Genomic DNA, 20133 nt, shown 5'->3' on the forward strand with positions numbered 1-20133 from the left:
ATGACCAACCTGCGCTCAGGTGAGTGCCCAGGGCCACCACGGGGTCACCACGGGGTCACCATGGGGTCACCATGGGGTCACCATCCCACCATGACCAACCTGCGCTCAGGTGAGTGCCCAGAGTCACCATGGGGTCACCATGGGGTCACCATGGGGTCACCATCCCACCATGACCAACCTGCACTCAGGTGAGTGCCCAGGGCCACCATGGGGTCACCACGGGGTCACCATGGGGTCACCATGGGGTCACCATCCCACCATGACCAACCTGCGCTCAGGTGAGTGCCCAGGGCCACCATGGGGTCACCACGGGGTCACCATGGGGTCACCATGGGGTCACCATCCCACCATGACCAACCTGCGCTCAGGTGAGTGCCCAGGGCCACCACGGGGTCACCACGGGGTCACCATGGGGTCACCATCCCACCATGACCAACCTGCACTCAATGAGTGCCCAGGGCCACCACGGGGTCACCACGGGGTCACCATGGGGTCACCATGGGGTCACCATCCCACCATGACCAACCTGCGCTCAGGTGAGTGCCCAGGGCACCATGGGGTCACCACGGGGTCACCATGGGGTCACCATCCCACCATGACCAACCTGCGCTCAGGTGAGTGCCCAGGGCACCATGGGGTCACCACGGGGTCACCATGGGGTCACCATGGGGTCACCATCCCACCATGACCAACCTGCGCTCAGGTGAGTGCCCAGGGCACCATGGGGTCACCACGGGGTCACCATGGGGTCACCAATGTCACCACGGTCACCACGGGGTCACCATGGGGTCACCATCCCACCCCCACCCCCCTGCAGCTGCCCCCACCGTGACCGATGTCTCTGAGGTGACATCCCTGAGGTGACATCCCTGTGGTGATATCTCCATGCCCCTGAGGTGCCACCCCGTGTCCCTGATGTCCCCTGTGTTCCTGTGGTGACATCCATGTCCCCGCTGTCCCCGTGGTGACACTCGTGTCCCTGTGGTGACATCCCAGTGTCCCCTGTGTCCCCGTGGTGTCACCCCATGTCCCTGCTGTCCCCCGTGTCCCCATGGTGACACCTGTGTCCCCACTGTCCCCTGTGTCCCTGTGGTGCCACCCCGTGTCCTCTGTGTCCTTGTGGTGACATGCCTGAGGTGACATCCCTGAGGTGCCACCCGTGTCCCCGTGTCCCCTGTGTCCTTGTGGTGCCATCCCTGTGTCCCCGTGGTGACACCCCATGTCCTCGCTGTCCCTGGTGTCCCCCTGGTGCCACCCATGTCCCTGCTGTCCCTGGTGTCCCCCTGGTGTCCCCCTGGTGCCACCCATGTCCCTGCTGTCCCTGGTGTCCCCCTGGTGTCCCCCTGGTGCCACCCATGTCCCTGCTGTCCCTGGTGTCCCCCTGGTGCCACCCCTGTCCCTGCTGTCCCTGGTGTCCCCCTGGTGCCAGCCCCTGTCCCTGCTGTCCCTGGTGTCCCCCTGGTGCCAGCCCATGTCCCTGGTGTCCCTGGTGTCCCCCTGGTGCCATCCCAGTGTCCCCACTGTCCCTGGTGTCCCCCTGGTGTCCCCCTGGTGCCAACCCCTGTCCCTGGTGTCCCTGCTGTCCCTGGTGTCCCCCTGGTGTCCCTGGTGTCCCCCTGGTGCCAGGCCCTGTCCCTGGTGTCCCCGGTGTCCCCCTGGTGCCATCCCAGTGTCCCTGGTGTCCCTGGTGTCCCCCTGGTGCCAGCCCATGTCCCTGCTGTCCCTGGTGTCCCCATGGTGCCATCCCAGTGTCCCCCTGGTGCCAGCCCCTGTCCCTGCTGTCCCTGGTGTCCCCCTGGTGCCAGCCCCTGTCCCTGGTGTCCCTGGTGCCATCCCCCTGGTGCCATCCCTGTCCCCGTGTGCAGGGACGTGGATGATGACGGGGAACGGGGTGATGCACAACGGCACCACCGTCCTGGACGAGTACGGCCACAACCTCGACCGCCTCAAGGTGGGACCCCGGCACGGGGGGGACGGGGGGGGGACACCCCTGGGGACATGGGGAGGACATGGGGGGATGTGGGGACACCCCTGGGGACACCCCTGGGGACATGGGGAGGACATGGGGGGATGTGGGGACACCCCTGGGGACATGGGGGGACGTGGGGACACCCCTGGGGATATGGGGACACCCCTGGGGACACGGTGGGGATGTGGGGACACCCCTGGGGACATGGGGGGGACATGGGGGGATGTGGGGACACCCCTGGGGACATGGGGGGGACGTGGGGACACCCCTGGGGATATGGGGACACCCCTGGGGACACGGTGGGGATGTGGGGACACCCCTGGGGACACGGGGAGGACATGGGCGGGACATGGGGGGGACATGGAGGGGATGTGGGGACACCCCTGGGGACACCCCTGGGGACACAGGCGGACATGGGGACACCCCTGGGGACACGGGGGGGTCCTGGGGACACCTTGACCCTGCCCTGGGGACACGGTGGGGACACCCTGACCCTGCCCTGGGTGACACGGTGCCACTGTCCCCTCAGGCGGGGGACACGGTGGGGGCTGTAGGGACCCCCTGACTGTCCCCTGGGTGACCCCCTGCCCTGGGTGACCCCCTGACTGTCCCCTGGGTGACCCCTGCCCCTGCCCTGGGTGCCACTGTCCCCTCAGGCGGGGGACACGGTGGGCGTGGTGCGCCGGGACGACGGGACCCTTCACTTCTTCGTCAACGGGGCCCCCCAAGGCCCCGCGGCCTGGAACGTCCCCCCCAACGTCTACGCCGTGGTGGATCTGTACGGGCAGGCGGCCCAGGCCACCATCGTGGACGAGGGAGGTGGGTCTGGGGACATCAGGGGGGCATTGGGGACATTGGGGGACATTGGGGACATCAGGGACACTGGGGACATCAGGGACACTGGGGACATTGGGGACATCAGTTGGGTTGGATCTGTACGGGCAGGCGGCCCAGGCCACCATCGTGGACGAGGGAGGTGGGACATTGGGGACATTGGGGGGACATTGGGGACATTGGGGGACATTGGGGACATTGGGGGGACATTGAGGGGACATTGGGGGGACATTGGGGACATTGGGGGGACATTGGGGGACATTGGGGGGACATTGGGGACATTGGGGACATTGGGGGGACATTGGGGGTGTTGGGGATATTGGGGGACATTGGGGGACATTGGGGGATATTAGGAACATTGGGGGGACATTGGGGGGACATTGGGGGGATATTGGGGGACATTGGGGGGACATTGGGGAGACATTGGGGACATTGGGGACATTGGGGGACATTGGGGACATTGGGGACATTGGGGGGACATTGGGGACATTGGGGACATTGGGGGACATTGGGGACATTGGGGATATTGGGGGACATTGGGGGGACATTGGGGACATTGGGGACATTGGGGGACATTGGGGGGACATTGGGGACATTGGGGACATTGGGGGACATTGGGGGGACATTGGGGAGACATTGGGGACATTGGGGACACTGGGGGACATTGGGGGTGTTGGGGATATTGGGGGACATTGGGGGACATTGGGGGATATTAGGAACATTGGGGACATTGGGGACATTGGGGGGACATTGGGGACACTGGGGACATTGGGGGGACATTGGGGGGACATTGGGGACACTGGGGACATTGGGGGGACATTGGGGACATTGGGGATGTTGGGGACATTGGGGGGATATTGGGTGGGGTTGGATCTGTACGGGCAGGCGGCCCAGGCCACCATCGTGGACGAGGGAGGTGGGTCTGGGGACATTGGGGACACTGAGGGTGTAGGTGACACTGGGTTTAGGGTCTCCAGACCAGTTCTGGGGGCTCCAGGCTGGGTTTGGGGTCTGCGGGCTGGGTCTGGGGTCTTGGGCCGGATTTAGGGGCTCAGGGCTGGTTTAGGGTCTCCAGACCAGGTCTGGGGTCTCTAGGCTGGGTCTGGGGTCTCCAGGCTGGGTTTAGGGTCTCCAGACTGTGTTTAGGGTCTCCAGGCCGGGTATGGGGGTTCAGAACTGGGTTTAGGGTCTCCAGACCGGGTCTGGGGTCTCTAGTCTGGGTCTGGGGTCTCAGAACTGGGTTTAGGATCTCCAGGCTGGGTCTGGGGGTTCAGAACTGGGTTTGGGGTCTCCAGCCCAGTCTGGGGGCTCAGACCAGGTTTAGGATCTCCAGGCTGGGTCTGGGGTCTCAGAACTGGGTTTAGGATCTCCAGGCTGGGTCTGGGGTCTCAGAACTGGGTTTAGGATCTCCAGGCTGGGTTTGGGGGCTCAGAACTGGGTTTAGGGTCTGCAGGCTGGGTTTAGGGTCTGCAGCCCGGTGTGGGGTCCGGGTCGGTGCCCCACGTGCCCCCCGTGTGCCCCCAGAGGTGCCGCCGCTGTCGGGGGAGGGCTCGGACGGCGACAGCCCGGGGGGATCCCCCGAGGGCTCCTCCCCGGGGGGGTCCTCGAGCGACCTGCGGTTCCATCGCCTGCACGGCGCCAACGCCGTCATCACCAACGGCGGCAGGACCGCCCTGAGGCAGAACTGCCGCTCCGAGTTCAACGATGCCATCGTCATCTCCAACAGGTACGGCCCTAAAAACCCCAAAGCTGTACCAAAATCCAACCCTGAATGCCCAAAACCCCAAAATCACACCCAGAACCACCCCAAAAACCCCAAAGCCACCCCAGAGCCACCCCTGAGGCAGAACTGCCGGTCCGAGTTCAACGATGCCATCGGCATCTCCAACAGGTGCCACCCCAGAAACCCCAAATCCGCCCCAAAATCACACCCAGAAACCCCAAAAACCCCAAACTCGCCCCAAAAACCCCAGAACCACCCCAAAAACCCCAGAACCACCCCAAAAACCCCAGAACCACCCCAAAAACCCCAGAACCACCCCAGAGCCACCCCTGCGGCAGAACTGCCGCTCCGAGTTCAACGATGCCATCGGCATCTCCAACAGGTACGGCCCCAGAAACCCCAAAAACACCCCAAAATCACACCCAGAACCACCCCAAACCCCAAAATCACACCCAGAACCACCCCAAAAACCCCAGAGCCACCCCTGCGGCAGAACTGCAGGTCTGAGTTCAACGATGCCATCGGCATCTCCAACAGGTACGGCCCTAAAAACCCCAAAGCTGTACCAAAAACCCTAAATCTGCCCCAAAAACCCCAAATCCACCCCAAAAACCCCAAAGCCACCCCAAAATCACATCCAGACGCACCCCAAAAACCCCAGGACCATCCCAGAGCCACTCCTGTGGCAGAACTGGGGCTTCCTGGCTTTTGGGTAACCCCCTTGTTTTTGGGATGACCCCCCTGTTTTTGGGGTGACCCCCCTGTTTTTGGGGTGACCCCCCTGTTTTTGGGGTCCCAGGACTCTCAGGGATGGGGAGCTGTGTGGGGATGTCCCTGGGTGTCCCTGGGTTCAGGGTGTCCCTGTTTTTGGGGTGACCCCCCTGTTTTTTGGGGTCTCAGGGATGGGGAGCTGTGGTTGGAGGGGTGTCCCTGTTTTGGGGTGTCCCTATTTTGGGGTGACCCCCCCTGTTTTTGGGGTCCCAGGGCTCTCAGGGACGGGGAGCTGTTCGAGATCGTCATCCAGAAGATGGTGGATCGGTGGTCGGGGTCCATCGAGGCTGGTGAGGGGACACTGGGGGGACACTGGGGGGACATTGGGGGACATTGGGGGACATTGGGGACATTGGGGGGACATTGGGGGGACATTGGGGACATTGGGGGGACATTGGGGGGACATTGGGGGGACATTGGGGGGACATTGAGGGACATTGGGGGACATTGGGGACATTGGGGGGACATTGGGGGACATTGGAGACATTGGGGGGACATTGGGGGGACACTGGGGGGACATTGGGGGACATTGGGGGGACATTGGGGGGACATTGGGGGGACATTGGGGACATTGGGGGGACATTGGGGGGACATTGAGGGACATTGGGGGACATTGGGGGGACATTGGGGGACATTGGGGGACATTGGGGGGACATTGGGGGGATATTGGGGGGACATTGGGGACATTGGGGACATTGGGGGGACATTGGGGGACATTGGGGGACATTGGGGGGACATTGGGGGGACATTGGGGGACATTGGGGACATTGGGGGGACATTGGGGACATTGGGGGACATTGGGGGGACATTGGGGGACATTGGGGGGACATTGGGGGGACATTGGGGGGACATTGGGGGACATTGGGGGACATTGGGGGGACATTGGGGGGACATTGGGGGACATTGGGGGACATTGGGGGGACATTGGGGGGACATTGGGGGGACATTGGGGACATTGGGGGGACATCAGGGTGATGTGGGGACATTGGGGGGACATTGGAGACATTGGGGGGACATTGGGGGACATTGGGGGGACATTGGGGACATTGGGGACATTGGGGGGACATTGGGGGACATTGGGGGGACATTGGGGACATTGGGGACATTGGGGGGACATTGGGGGACATTGGGGGACATTGGGGGACATTGGGGACATTGGGGGGACATTGGGGGGACATTGGGGACATTGGGGGGACATTGGGGGGACATTGGGGGACATTGGGGGGACATTGGGGGACATTGGGGGACATCAGGGTGATGTGGGGACATTGGGGGACAGTGGGGGGGACATTGGGGACACCGTGGGGGCTGTGGGGCCGTGGGGCAGCCCCGAGGTGTCCCCTGTGACCCCGCTGTCCCCCGTGACCCCGCTGTCCCTCAGGTGTCACCGCCATCCGCCCCGAGGACCTGGAGTTCCCCAACACCATGACCGACATCGACTACGACACCTGGATGCTCAGGTGGGGACACCGGGGGTCACCGGGGTCATCTGGGGGTCACTGATGTCCCCACGGGGTCACCTGGGGGTCACCTGGGTCATCTGGGGGTCACTGATGTCCCCATGGGGTCACCCAGGGTCACTTGGGGGTCACCCATGTCCCCACAGGGCCACCTGGGGGTCACCAGGGTCACCTGGGGGACACCAATGCCATCATGACAGTGTCCCCAATGTCCCCCCAATGTCCCCCCAATGTCCCCCCAGTGTCCCCCAATGTCCCCCCAATGTCCCCAATGTCCCCCCAATGTCCCCGCAGTGGCACTGCCATCATGTCAGTGTCCCCAGTGTCCCCAATGTCCCCAATGTCCCCCCTGTCCCCACAGTGGCACTGCCATCATGTCAGTGTCCCCAATGTCCCCCCAATGTCCCCCCCAGTGTCCCCCAATGTCCCCCCAGTGTCCCCCAATGTCCCCCCAATGTCCCCACAGTGTCCCCCAATGTCCCCCCAATGTCCCCACAGTGGCACTGCCATCATGGCTGTGTCCCCAATGTCCCCCCAATGTCCCCACAGTGGCACTGCCATCATGGCTGTGTCCCCAATGTCCCCCCAATGTCCCCACAGTGGCACTGCCATCATGGTGGTGTCCCCAATGATGTCCCCAATGTCCCCACAGTGGCACTGCCATCATGGCTGTGTCCCCAATGTCCCCCCCCTGTCCCCACAGTGGCACTGCCATCATGGCTGTGTCCCCCCAATGTCCCCCCAATGTCCCCCCAGTGTCCCCCAATGTCCCCCCAATGTCCCCACAGTGGCACTGCCATCATGGTGGTGTCCCCAATGTCCCCCCAATGTCCCCACAGTGGCACTGCCATCATGGCTGTGTCCCCACAATGTCCCCAATGTCCCCGCAGTGGCACTGCCATCATGGCTGTGTCCCCACAATGTCCCCAATGTCCCCACAGTGGCACTGCCATCATGGCTGTGTCCCCACAATGTCCCCAATGTCCCCACAGTGGCACTGCCATCATGGCTGTGTCCCCAATGATGTCCCCAATGTCCCCACAGTGGCACTGCCATCATGGCTGTGTCCCCAATGATGTCCCCAATGTCCCCACAGTGGCACTGCCATCATGGCTGTGTCCCCAATGATGTCCCCAATGTCCCCACAGTGGCACTGCCATCATGGCTGTGTCCCCAATGATGTCCCCAATGTCCCCACAGTGGCACTGCCATCATGGTGGTGTCCCCTCAATGTCCCCAATGTCCCCAATGTCCCCACAGTGGCACTGCCATCATGGCTGTGTCCCCACAATGTCCCCAATGTCCCCACAGTGGCACTGCCATCATGGCTGTGTCCCCAATGATGTCCCCAATGTCCCCGCAGTGGCACTGCCATCATGGCTGTGTCCCCAATGATGTCCCCCTGTCCCCACAGTGGCACTGCCATCATGGCTGTGTCCCCACAATGTCCCCAATGTCCCCACAGTGGCACTGCCATCATGGCTGTGTCCCCACAATGTCCCCAATGTCCCCACAGTGGCACTGCCATCATGGCTGTGTCCCCAATGATGTCCCCAATGTCCCCACAGTGGCACTGCCATCATGGCTGTGTCCCCAATGATGTCCCCAATGTCCCCACAGTGGCACTGCCATCATGGCTGTGTCCCCAATGATGTCCCCAATGTCCCCACAGTGGCACTGCCATCATGCAGGACGGGAACACGATGCGGAACAACTACGGCTGCGACCTGGACGCGCTGGGCACGGGGGCCCGGATCGGGATGATGCGCACGGGGACGGGGGACCTGCGGTACTTCATCGATGGGGCTGACCAGGGCGTGGCCTGCTCGGGGCTGCCACCAGGTATGGGGACACTGGGGACATCCAGGGACATCCAGGGACATCCAGGGACATTGGGGACATTGGGGATATCAGGGACATCCAGGACATTGGGGGCACACGGGGACGGGGGACCTGCGGTACTTCATCGACAGGGCCGACCAGGGCGTGGCCTGCTCGGGGCTGCCACCAGGTATGGGGACACTGGGGACATCCAGGGACACTGGGGACATCCAGGACATTGGGGACATCCAGGACATTGGGGTGACACAGGGACACGGGGACGGGGGACCTGCGGTACTTCATCGATGGGGCCGACCAGGGCGTGGCCTGCTCGGGGCTGCCACCAGGTATGGGGACACTGGGGACATCAGGGACATCCAGGGACATCCAGGGACATTGGGGACATTGGGGATATCAGGGACATCCAGGGACACGGGGGACATCCAGGGACACGGGGGACATCCAGGGCACTGGGGACATCCAGGGCATTGGGGGGACACAGGGACACGGGGACGGGGGACCTGCGGTACTTCATCGACGGGGCCGACCAGGGCGTGGCCTGCTCGGGGCTGCCACCAGGTATGGGGACATCAGGGACAGACAGGGACATCAGGGACATCCAGGACATTGGGGTGACACGGGGAGGGGGGACCTGCGGTACTTCATCGACGGGGCAGACCAGGGCGTGGCCTGCTCGGGGCTGCCACCAGGTATGGGGACATCAGGGACATCCAGGGCATTGGGGTGACACAGGGACACGGGGACGGGGGACCTGCGGTACTTCATCGACGGGGCAGACCAGGGCGTGGCCTGCTCGGGGCTGCCACCAGGTATGGGGACACTGGGGACATCCAGGGACACTGGGGACATCAGGGACATCCAGGGACATCAGGGCATTGGGGACATCAGGGACATCCAGGACATTGGGGGCACACGGGGACACGGGGACGGGGGACCTGCGGTACTTCATCGACGGGGCTGACCAGGACGTGGCCTGCTCGGGGCTGCCACCAGGTATGGGGACACTGGGGACATCCAGGGACATCCAGGGACATCCAGGGACATTGGGGACATTGGGGATATCAGGGACATCCAGGGACACGGGGGACATCCAGGGCACTGGGGACATCCAGGGTACTGGGGGGACACAGGGACACGGGGACGGGGGACCTGCGATACTTCATCAATGGGGCTGACCAGGGCGTGGCCTGCTCGGGGCTGCCACCAGGTATGGGGACATCAGGGGGTTTGGGGACATCCAGGGCACTGGGGACATCCAGGGACATCCAGGGACACTGGGGACATCAGGGACATCCAGGGACAGACAGGGTACTGGGGTGACACAGGGACACGGGGACGGGGGACCTGCGGTACTTCATCGACAGCGCTGACCAGGGCGTGGCCTGCTCGGGGCTGCCACCAGGTATGGGGACATCAGGGACATCCAGGGACAGACAGGGACATCAGGGACATTGGGGATATCAGGGACATCAGGGACACTGGGGACATCCAGGGACATCCAGGGCATTGGGGACATCCAGGACCTTGGGGGGACACAGATGACACAGGTGACATTGAGGTGACCCAGGTGACCCAGAGGTGACACTGAGGTGACCCAGGTGACCCAGGTGACCCAGGTGACCCAGGTGTCCCTGTCCCCAGAGGTCTATGCCGTGGTGGATCTCTATGGTCAGTGTGTCCAGGTGACACTGAGGTGACACTGAGGTGACCCGGGTGACACTGAGGTGACCCAGGTGACCCAGGTGACACTGAGGTGACCCAGAGGTGACCCAGGTGACACTGAGGTGACACTGAGGTGACCCAGAGGTGACCCAGGTGACCCAGGTGACCCAGGTGACCCTGTCCCTGTCCCCAGAGGTCTATGCCGTGGTGGATCTCTATGGTCAGTGTGTCCAGGTGTCCCTCACCGGTGCCACCGGCCCCGCCGACAACAGCCTGGCCCCCGGAGCCCCCCCGGAGAAGGCCTGTCCCCCCCCCTCGCCAGGTGGGCACTGGGGGGCACTGGGGGGCACTGGGAGGGACTGGGAGGGGCTGGGGGCACTGGGAATGACTGGGGGGCACTGGGAGGGACTGGGAGGGGAGTGGGAGGGGAGTGGGAGGGACTGGGAGGGGAGTGGGAGGGGCTGGGAGGGGCTGGGAGGGGAGCAGGGAGGGTACTGGGGGGCCCTGGAAATGACTGGGGGGCACTGGGAGGGCAGTGGGAGAGACTGGGAGGGGACTGGGGGGTACTGGGGGGTCACTGGAACAGGACTGGGGGTCACTGGGAGGTGCTGGCCCTGCCCCTGGCCACACCCCCTTTCCCATGACCACACCCCTTTCCCTGATCCCCCCCCTCCCCCACCAGCAGTTCCAGGGGGTCTGTGCGGGGTCAGAGGGGCTTTGGGGTCCCAGGAGTGTCTGTGCTGCATCAGAGGGTCTCTGGGGGGTCCCATAACCCCCCCCGACCCCCCCTGACCCCTCCTGACCCCCCCCTTAGCCCCTGGACCGTGCCAGCCCATGGGGGGGGTCCCAGGAGGGTCTGTGTGGGGTCAGAGGGGCTTTGGGGTCCCAGGGGGGTCTGTCCTGGGTCAGAGGGGCTTTGGGGTCCGGGGGGGGTCTGTCCTGGGTCAGAGGGTCCCATAACCCCCCCTGACCCCCCCTGTCCCCCCCCCCCGTAGCCCCCGGGCCGTACCAACCCATGGGGGGGTGACAGGAGGGTCGTTCCCGGGTCAGAGGGGCTCTGGGGTCCCAGGGGGGTCTGTGCTGCATCAGAGGGTCTCTGGGGGGTCCCATAACCCCCCCCTGACCCCCCCCTGTCCCCCCCCCCCCCGTAGCCCCCGGGGCCGTGCCAGCGGTTCCACGGGCGCTGTGGGCAGAACGTGGCCCTGGGGGCCGAGGGCCTGGGGGCCGCCCGCGTGGCCGGGTATTGCCACGGCCTCGTCTTCTCCCGCTCCCACCTGCGCCCGGGGGAGCTCTTCGAGGTGGGCGGGGCCCCAGGGGACACGCCCACGCGGGGGCGGGGTCACGCTGAGGGGGGGGCGGGGCTCACCCACCCAGGTTGGGAATTAGGGGCGCTGTCTCTTTAAGAGAAGAGGGGGGTGGTGTGGGGGGGTTGGACACGCCCATGGGGGTGGAGTTAAGGGAGGGACATGCCCACATTGGGTGGGGTTGGCCATGCCCACATGGGGGTGGGGTTAAGGGAGGGACACGCCCACATGGGGTGGGGTCATTGGGGAGGGGTCAAGGGTACCCCTGCCCCTGCATGGGGGGGCCACGCCCTCCAACCCACCCCTCCCAGGTGAGCCCCACCCCACCTGTGGTGGGCGGAGCCCCGCTGTGCCCCACCTATCTAAGCCCCTCCCCTCTAAACCCCACTTATCTAAGCCCCGCCCCTCTAAGCCTCACCTAAGCCACTCCCCTCTAAGCCCCACCCATGTAAGCCCCGCCCCTCTAATCCCCACCCCCTAGTCCTCATCTAAGCCCCACCCATGTAAGCCCCGCCCTTCTAATTCCCACCCCCTAATCCCCACCTATCTAAGCCCCGCCTATGTCATCTAAGCCCCTCCCTTTTAAACCCCGCCTATCTAAGCCCCACCCATCTAATTCCCCTCTAAGCCCCTCCCCTCTAAGCCCCTCCCCTCTAAGCCCCGCCCCCTGACCCCGTGACCTGCCCCAGGTGCGGATCGAGGCCCATCTAATTCCCATCTAAGCCCCTCCCCTCTAAGCCCCTCCCTCCCAAGCCCCTCCCTCCTAAGCCCCACCCCCCTGACCCCTGTACCTGCCCCAGGTGCAGATCGAGGCCCATCTAATTCCCATCTAAGCCCCTCCCCTCTAAGCCCCTCCCCTCTAAGCCCCGCCTATCCAAGCCCCTTCCTCCTAAGCCCCTCCCTTCTAAGCCCCTCCCCTCCCTCCTAAACCCCGCCCCCCCGACCCCCATTACCTGCCCCAGGTGCGGATCGAGGCCCATCTAATTCACATCTAAACCCCTCCCTCCTAAACCCCTCCCTCCTAAGCCCCCGCCCCTCTAAGCCCCGCCCCCTGACCCTGTGACCTGCCCCAGGTGTGCATTGAGGCCCATCTAATTCACATCTAAGCCCCTCCCCTCTAAGCCCCTCCCCTCTAAGCCCCTCCCTCCTAAGCCCCGCCCCCCTGACCCCCGTTACCTGCCCCAGGTGTGGATCGAGGCCCATCTAATTCCCATCTAAGCCCCGCCTACCCAAGCCCCTCCCCTCTAAGCCCCGCCCCTCTAAGCCCCTCCCTCCTAAGCCCCGCCCCCCCGACCCCCATTACCTGCCCCAGGTGCGGATCGAGGCCCATCTAATTCCCATCTAAGCCCCTCCCCTCTAAACCCCTCCCTCCTAAGCCCCGCCCCCTGACCCCTGTACCTGCCCCAGGTGCAGATCGAGGCCCATCTAATTCCCATCTAAGCCCCTCCCCCCTAAGCCCCGCCCACCCAAGCCCCTCCCCTCTAAGCCCCACCCCTCCCAGCCCCGCCCGCTGACCCCGTACCTGCCCCAGGTGCGGATCGAGGCGCTGGACGAGCGCTGGGCGGGGTCCGTCCGTCTGGGTCTGACGTCGCTGCCCCCCGGGCAGGGCCCCCCCGGCCCCCCCGCGCTGCCCCCCACCCTGCTCGACCTGCCCGCGCCCCCCACGTGGGTGGTCTCGGGGGCCGAGGTTCGGCACAACGGGACCCCCACCCGACACAACTACGGGGTCTCCCTGGACAGGCTGGCGGTGAGGGGGCTTGGGGGGCATTTGGGGGGTTTTGGGGGTCCTCAGGGGGGTTTGGGGGTTCCTAAGGGGGATTTGGGGGCCGAGGTTCGGCACAACGGGACCCCCCACCCGCCACAACTACGGGGTCTCCCTCGACAGGCTGGCGGTGAGGGGGCCTGGGGGGGCTTGGGGGGGTCCTAAGGGGGATTTGGGGGTCCTAAAGGGGGATTTGGGGGGTTTTGGGGGTCCCCAGGGGGGGATTTGGGGGTCCTGGGGGGGTCTCGGGGGTCGAGGTTCGGCACAACGGGACCCCCACCCGACACAACTACGGGGTCTCCCTGGACAGACTGGCGGTGAGGGGGCTTGGGGGGCATTTGGGGGGTTTTGGGGGTCCTCAGGGGGGTTTGGGGGTTCCTAAGGGGGATTTGGGGGCCGAGGTTCGGCACAACGGGACCCCCACCCGCCACAACTACGGGGTCTCCCTCGACAGGCTGGCGGTGAGGGGGCCTGGGGGGGCTTGGGGGGGTCCTAAGGGGGATTTGGGGGTCCTAAAGGGGGATTTGGGGGGTTTTGGGGGTCCCCAGGGGGGGATTTGGGGGTCCTGGGGGGGGTCTCGGGGGCCGAGGTTCGGCACAACGGGACCCCCACCCGCCACAACTACGGGGGTCTCCCTGGACAGGCTGGCGGTGAGGGGGGTTTGGGGGGCTTGGGGGGATTTGGGGGGGTCCTAAAGGGGGATTTGGGGGTCTCAGAGGGGTCCTGGGGGGGTCTTGGGGGCCGAGGTTCGGCACAACGGGACCCCCACCCGCCACAACTACGGGGTGTCCCTGGACAGGCTGGTGGTGAGGGGGCCTGGGGGGGCTTGGGGGGGTTTAGGGGGTCCTCAAGGGGGATTTGGGGGGATTTGGGGGTCTCAGAGGGGTCCTGGGGGGGTCTCGGGGGCCGAGGTGTAGCCTTGGGGTGATTTTGGGGTGTCCCAGGTCGGTAACCGCCTGGGGATGGTTTGGGGTGATTTTGGGGTATTTTTGGGGTGATTTTGGGTTGATTTTGGGGTGATTTTGGGTGATTTTGGGTGTCTCAGGTGGGGAACCGCCTGGGGATGGTTTGGGGTGATATTGGGGTGATTTGGGGTGATTTTGGGTGTCCCAGGTGGGGAACCGCCTGGGGATGGTTTGGGTTGATTTTGGGGTAATTTTGGGATGATTTTGGGGTAATTTTGGGGTAATTTTGGGGTGATTTTGGGTTGATTTTGGGTGATTTTGGGTTATTTTGGGTGTCCAGGTTGGTAACCGCCTGGGGATGGTTTGGGGTGATATTGGGGTGATTTTGGGTTGATTTTGGGGTGATTTTGGGTTATTTTGGGTGTCCCAGGTTGGTAACCGCCTGGGGATGGTTTGGGGGTAATTTTGGGGTGATTTTGGGTGATTTTGGGGTGATTTTGGGGTGATTTTGGGTTATTTTGGGTGTCCCAGGTTGGTAACCGCCTGGGGATCCGGCGCGGGGCCGACGACTCGATGCACCTCGTGGTGGACGGGCAGGACATGGGACCCGCGGCCACGGGCGTGGCCAAGGTACCACCCCCCCGACCACACTCTGGCCACGCCCCCGGACACACCCTGACCACGCCCCAGACATGCCCTGGCCACGCCCATGGACACACCCTGACCCCGCCCCCTGACCCCGCCCTGACCACACCCATGGACACACCCCAGACACATCCCGGACACTCTATTGTCACGCCCTGACCACACCCCCAGACACGCCCTGGCCACACCCTGACCACGCCCCCTTGACACACCCTGACCACACCCCCTGGACACGCCCTGACCACGCCCCCTGGACACACCCTGACCACACCCCCTGGACACGCCCTGACCACGCCCCCTTGACACACCCTGACCACACCCCCTGGACACGCCCTGACCACGCCCCCAGCCCCAGACTTCACATCCTCCCCGTGACATCACGTTCTCCTCTGTGACGTCACATCTCTCCTATGACGTCACATCCTTCTCTGTGATGTCACAGCTCCCCTGTGACATCACATCCTCTTCTGTGACGTCACCCCCCCCCCCTCTGTGACGTCCCTGTCCCCCCAGAACGCCTTCGTGGCCCTGGACCTGTACGGCCGCGTCACCGCCGTGTCCATCGTCAGCGGGGGGGGCGGGGCCGAGCCGGGCCCCTCCCACAGCCCCTCCCCCACCCACAGCCCCTCCCCCACCAGCGCCGGGAACGCCCTCCCCCCCCCCCACGGCGGGGACGGGGCGGGGGGGGACTGGGTGAGACTGGGGGGGGACTGGGAGGGGACTGGGTGAGACTGGGGGGGGACTGGGAGGGACTGGGAGGGACTGGGGGCGACTGGGGGGGAGTGGGGGGGGACTGGGAGGGACTGGGGAGGATTGGGAGGGGATTGGGAGGGACTGGGGGGGGAATTGGGGGGGGCGTGGGAGGGGATTGGGAGGGACGGGGAGGGACTGGGGGGGACTGGGAGGGGACTGGGGGGGGACTGGGAGGGACTGGGAGGGACTGGGAGGGAACTGGGGGGGACTGGGAGGGACTGGGAGGGACTGGGGGGGATGGGAAGAACATCCTGCTGCCCCTCCCCCCTCTATGACCCCTATGACCCCTGTCTGACCCCTGTCTGACCCCTGTGACCCCCCAGGGCCCGCCCACATTCCTGGGGTGCCACGGGAAGAACATCCTGCTGCCCCTCCCCCTGTGACCCCTGTCTGACCCCTGTATGACCCTGTATGACCCCTGTGTGACCCCCCCATGACCCTTTTCCCCCCCCAGGGCCCCCCCACGTTCCTGGGGTGCCACGGGAAGAACATCCTGCTGCCCCTCCCCCCTCTATGACCCCTCTATGACCCCTCTATGACCCCTCTATGACCCCTCTATGACCCCTGTCCCCCCCCAGGGCCCCCCCACGTTCCTGGGGTGCCACGGGAAGAACATCCTGCTGCCCCTCCCCCCCTCTATGACCCCATATGACCCCTGTATGACCCCTGTGACCTGTCTGACCCCTGTCTGACCCCTGTCTGACCCCCCTGTCCCCCCCCAGGGCCCCCCCACGTTCCTGGGGTGCCACGGGAAGAACATCCTGCTGTCCAACGGGAACAGAACGGCCTCGCGGGTCTCCAGCTACAACCAGGGGCTGGTGGTCGTGGGGCAGCCCCTCCCCCCCCGGGCGGCTCTTCCAGGTAACGCCCCCCCCGTGACGTCATGGGGGCGGGGGCAGGGCATGGGGGAGGGGGTGAGGTCAGAGGGGAATGTGGTGATGTCAGAGGGGAAGGTGGTGACGTCATAGGTGAAAGGGTGATGTCATAGGGAGCGTGGTGATGTCATAGGGGAAGGTAGTGATGTCATAGGGTAAAGTGGTGAGGTCATAGGGTAAAGTGGTGAGGTCATAGGGAGTGTGGTGATGTCATAGGGAGTGTGGTGATGTCATAGGGGGTGTGGTGATGTAATAGGGAAGGTGGTGACGTCATACAGGAATGTGATGTCATGGGGTAAAGTGGTGACGTCATAGGGAGTGTGGTGATGTCATAGGGGAATGTGGTGATGTCATAGGGAGCACAGTGATGTCATAGGGGAAGGTGGTGATGTCATAAGGAGTGTGGTGATGTCATTGGGAAGCATGGTGATGTCATAGGGTAAGGTGGTGATGTCATAGGGTAAGGTGGTGATGTCATAGGCAGTGGGGTGATGTCATAGGGGAAGGTGGTGATGTCATAGGGTAAAGTGGTGATGTCATAGGCAGTGGGGTGATGTCATAGGGGAAGGTGGTGATGTCATAGGGGAGCATGATGATGTCATAGGGTAAAGTGGTGACGTCATAGGGGAAGGTGCTGATGTCATCGGGTGAAGTGGTGAGGTCATAGGGGAGCATGATGATGTCATAGGGGAAGGTGGTGATGTCACAGGAGAGTGATGATGTCATAGGGAGTGTGGTGATGTCATAGGGAGTGTGGTGATGTCACAGGGGAGCACAGTGATGTCATAGGGAGTGTGGTGATGTCATAGGGAGCGTGGTGATGTCACAGGGGAGCACAGTGATGACCCTGGGAAAGTGGTGATGTCATAGGGAGTGTGGTGATGTCATAGGGAGTGTGGTGATGTCATAGGGGGCGCGGTGATGTCATAGGGTAAAGTGGTGATGTCATAGAGTAAAATGGTGATGTCATAGGGTAAAGTGGTGATGTCATAGAAGGCATGATGTCATAAGGGCATGTGGTGATGTCATAGGGGTATGTGGTGACATCATAGGGTGCTGATCAACGCCCTGAACCCTCAATGGAGCTGATTTGGGGGGGTGTCTGTGTGATGACATCACCACGGGTGTCGATGACGTCACTCTGGGTGTCCATGACGTCACTGTGACGTCACCATGACATCCCAGGTGCAGATTGACGCCCTGAACCCCCAGTGGAGCTGATTTTGGGGGTGGGGGTGGGGGGGGTGTCTGCGTGATGACATCACTGTTCGTGTCAATGACGTCACCGCTGGTGTCGATGACGTCACTGTGATGTCAATGATGTCACTGTGACGTCACGGTGATGTCACCAGGTGCAGATCGACGCCCTGAACCCCCAGTGGAGCTCCTGATGGGGGGATTTGGGGGTGATGTGGGGGGGTCTCTGCGTGATGACATCACTGTGCGTGTCCATGACGTCACTCTGGGTGTCAATGACGTCACCCTGGGTGTCGATGACGTCACTGTGACGTCACCATGATGTCACCAGGTGCAGATCGACGCCCTGACCCCGCAGTGGAGCTCCTGAAGGGGGGGATTTGGGGGGGGTGATGTGGGGGGGGTCTCTGCGTGATGACATCACTGTGCGTGTCAATGACGTCACTCTGGGTGTCCGTGACGTCATTGTGGTGTTCATGACGTCACTGTGACGTCACGGTGACGCCCCCAGGTGCAGATCGACGCCCTGAACCCGCAGTGGAGCTCCTCCCTGGCCCTGGGGGTCACCGGGGCCCCCCCCCGGGCGCTCCCCCCTCCCCGCCTGCGCCCACGGCCTCAAACGCCCCGCCTGGATCCTGCAGAGGAGGGGGGTCTTCCACAACGCCAGGAAGGTCAGGGGGACCCCCAAATATCATCCCTGAACCCCCCCCGGGACCCCCAAACCACCCCTGAGATCCCTGAGCCCCCCTGACCCCCCTGGGACCCCCCAATATCCATCAGGGACCCCCCAAACCCAACCACCCCATCCTGGATCGTGCAGAGGAGGGGGGTCTTCCACAACACCAGGAAGGTCAGGGGGGGACCCCAAAATATCACCCTGAACCCCCCCCGGGGCCCCCAAACCACCCCTGAGATCCCTGAGCCCCCCTGACCTCCCTGGGACCCCCCCGGGATCCCTGAGCTCCCCCAAACCCCCCCATCCCATCCTGGATCCTGCAGAGCAGGGGGGTCTTCCACAACGCCAGGAAGGTCAGGGGGACCCCAAAATATCCCCACAAACCACCCCTGGGACCCCCAAACCACCCCTGGGACCCCCAAACCCCCCTGACCTCCCTGGGACCCCCCAAACCACCCCTGGGACCCCCAAACCCCTTCCCCAACCCCTTTTTCCCCTCACCTTCCCTCTCCCTGTCCCGGGGGTCTCTCGGGGGTCTCTCAGGGGTCTCCCCGGGTGTCTCTCTCTCTGACCCCCCCCCCAATATCTCCCCCCCCCAGATCCGGGAGCACTCGGGGCCCAACCTGGAGGCCCCCAAACCCCCTCCCCACCCCCTCCCCCTCAACCCCTGATCTTCCCCTGTCCCGGGGGTCTCTCTGGGGGTCTCCCGGGGGGTCCCTCTCTCTGACCCCCCCCCCTTGTTGCCCCCCCAGATCCGGGAGCACTCGGGGCCCAACCTGGAGGCCCTCCCCGCGGGGACCCTGCTGGGGCTGTTGGTGGATGGGGGGGGGCGGCTCCACCTCTTCGTCAACGGCCGCGACCAGGGCGCGGTGGCCGGGGGGGTCCCCACCCCCTGCTACGTCCTGCTCGACCTCTACGGGCAGTGCCAGCAGGTCAGGGGGGGGCACCGGGGTCGGGGGGGGGGGGCACCGGGGTCAGGGGGGGGCACCGGGGTTGGAGGGGGGCACCGGGGCACCCCCAGAGTCCAGGGAACCCACCCCAGGGAGGGGGGGGGAGTCAACAGGTGGGGGGGGGGGCACCGGGGTCGGGGGGGGGCACCGGGGGGTGAGGGGGGGGGCACCGGGGTGAGGGGGGGGGCACCGGGGTCGGGGGGGGGGCACCGGGGTCGGGGGGGGGGCACCGGGGTTGGGGGGGGGGCACCGGGGCACCCCCCAGAGTCCAGGGAACCCACCCCAGGGAGGGGGGGGGAGTCAACAGGTGGGGGGGGACACCGGGGGTCGGGGGGGGGCACCGGGGTGAGGGGGGGGGCACCGGGGCACCCCCAAAGTCCAGGGAACCCACCCAGGGACCCCCCAAAATCCAGGGATCACCCCAGAGTCCAGGGAACCCACCCAGGGAGGGGGGGTGTGCCAGCGGGTGAGGGGGGGGGGCACCGGGGGTCGAGGGGGGGGCACCGGGGTGAGGGGGGGGGGCAACAGGGCACCCCCAAAGTCCGGGGAACTCACACAGGGCACCCCCAAATCCAGGGATCACCCCAGAGTCCAGGGAACCCACCCCTGGGAGGGAGGGGGTGCCAGTAGGTCGGGGGGGGGCACCCGGGTCGGGGGGGGGGCACCGGGGTGAGGGGGGGGCAACAGGGCACCCCCAAAGTCCGGGGAACTCACACAGGGACCCCCCAAATCCAGGGGCACCCCCAGAGTCCAGGGAACCCACCCAGGGAGGGGGGTGTGCCAACAGGTCAGGGGGGGGCAACCG

General features: G+C 64.7%; 1 protein-coding gene and 1 long non-coding RNA gene across 2 annotated transcripts in view; both read left to right on the top strand.

The window, feature by feature from the left end:
• LOC127464706 (neuralized-like protein 4) overlaps positions 1 to 19954 on the top strand; it is a gene marked incomplete at both ends in the record, with an annotated part of 30559 nt that extends 10605 nt beyond the window's left edge. The window contains 17 exon segments of the mRNA XM_051775168.1: positions 1866 to 1951; positions 2626 to 2788; positions 4328 to 4529; positions 5511 to 5587; positions 6679 to 6757; positions 8430 to 8599; positions 10455 to 10586; positions 11417 to 11559; positions 13097 to 13312; positions 14764 to 14862; positions 15391 to 15570; positions 16353 to 16491; positions 18034 to 18059; positions 18214 to 18285; positions 18287 to 18373; positions 19131 to 19329; positions 19842 to 19954. Of these exon segments, the coding sequence (XP_051631128.1) occupies positions 1866 to 1951; positions 2626 to 2788; positions 4328 to 4529; positions 5511 to 5587; positions 6679 to 6757; positions 8430 to 8599; positions 10455 to 10586; positions 11417 to 11559; positions 13097 to 13312; positions 14764 to 14862; positions 15391 to 15570; positions 16353 to 16491; positions 18034 to 18059; positions 18214 to 18285; positions 18287 to 18373; positions 19131 to 19329; positions 19842 to 19954 (2183 nt within the window).
• LOC127464705 (uncharacterized) lies at positions 16627 to 17237 on the top strand. The gene is made up of 3 exons (XR_007901532.1): positions 16627 to 16665; positions 16950 to 17011; positions 17200 to 17237. It is a non-coding gene; the product is annotated as an uncharacterized LOC127464705 (long non-coding RNA).
• Positions 19955 to 20133: the final 179 nt, after the last annotated feature.

This window comes from Manacus candei, unplaced genomic scaffold (genome assembly GCF_025592945.1).
Source record: "Manacus candei isolate 608988 ecotype Guabito, Panama unplaced genomic scaffold, ASM2559294v1 h1tg000259l, whole genome shotgun sequence".
NCBI lineage: Eukaryota > Metazoa > Chordata > Aves > Passeriformes > Pipridae > Manacus > Manacus candei.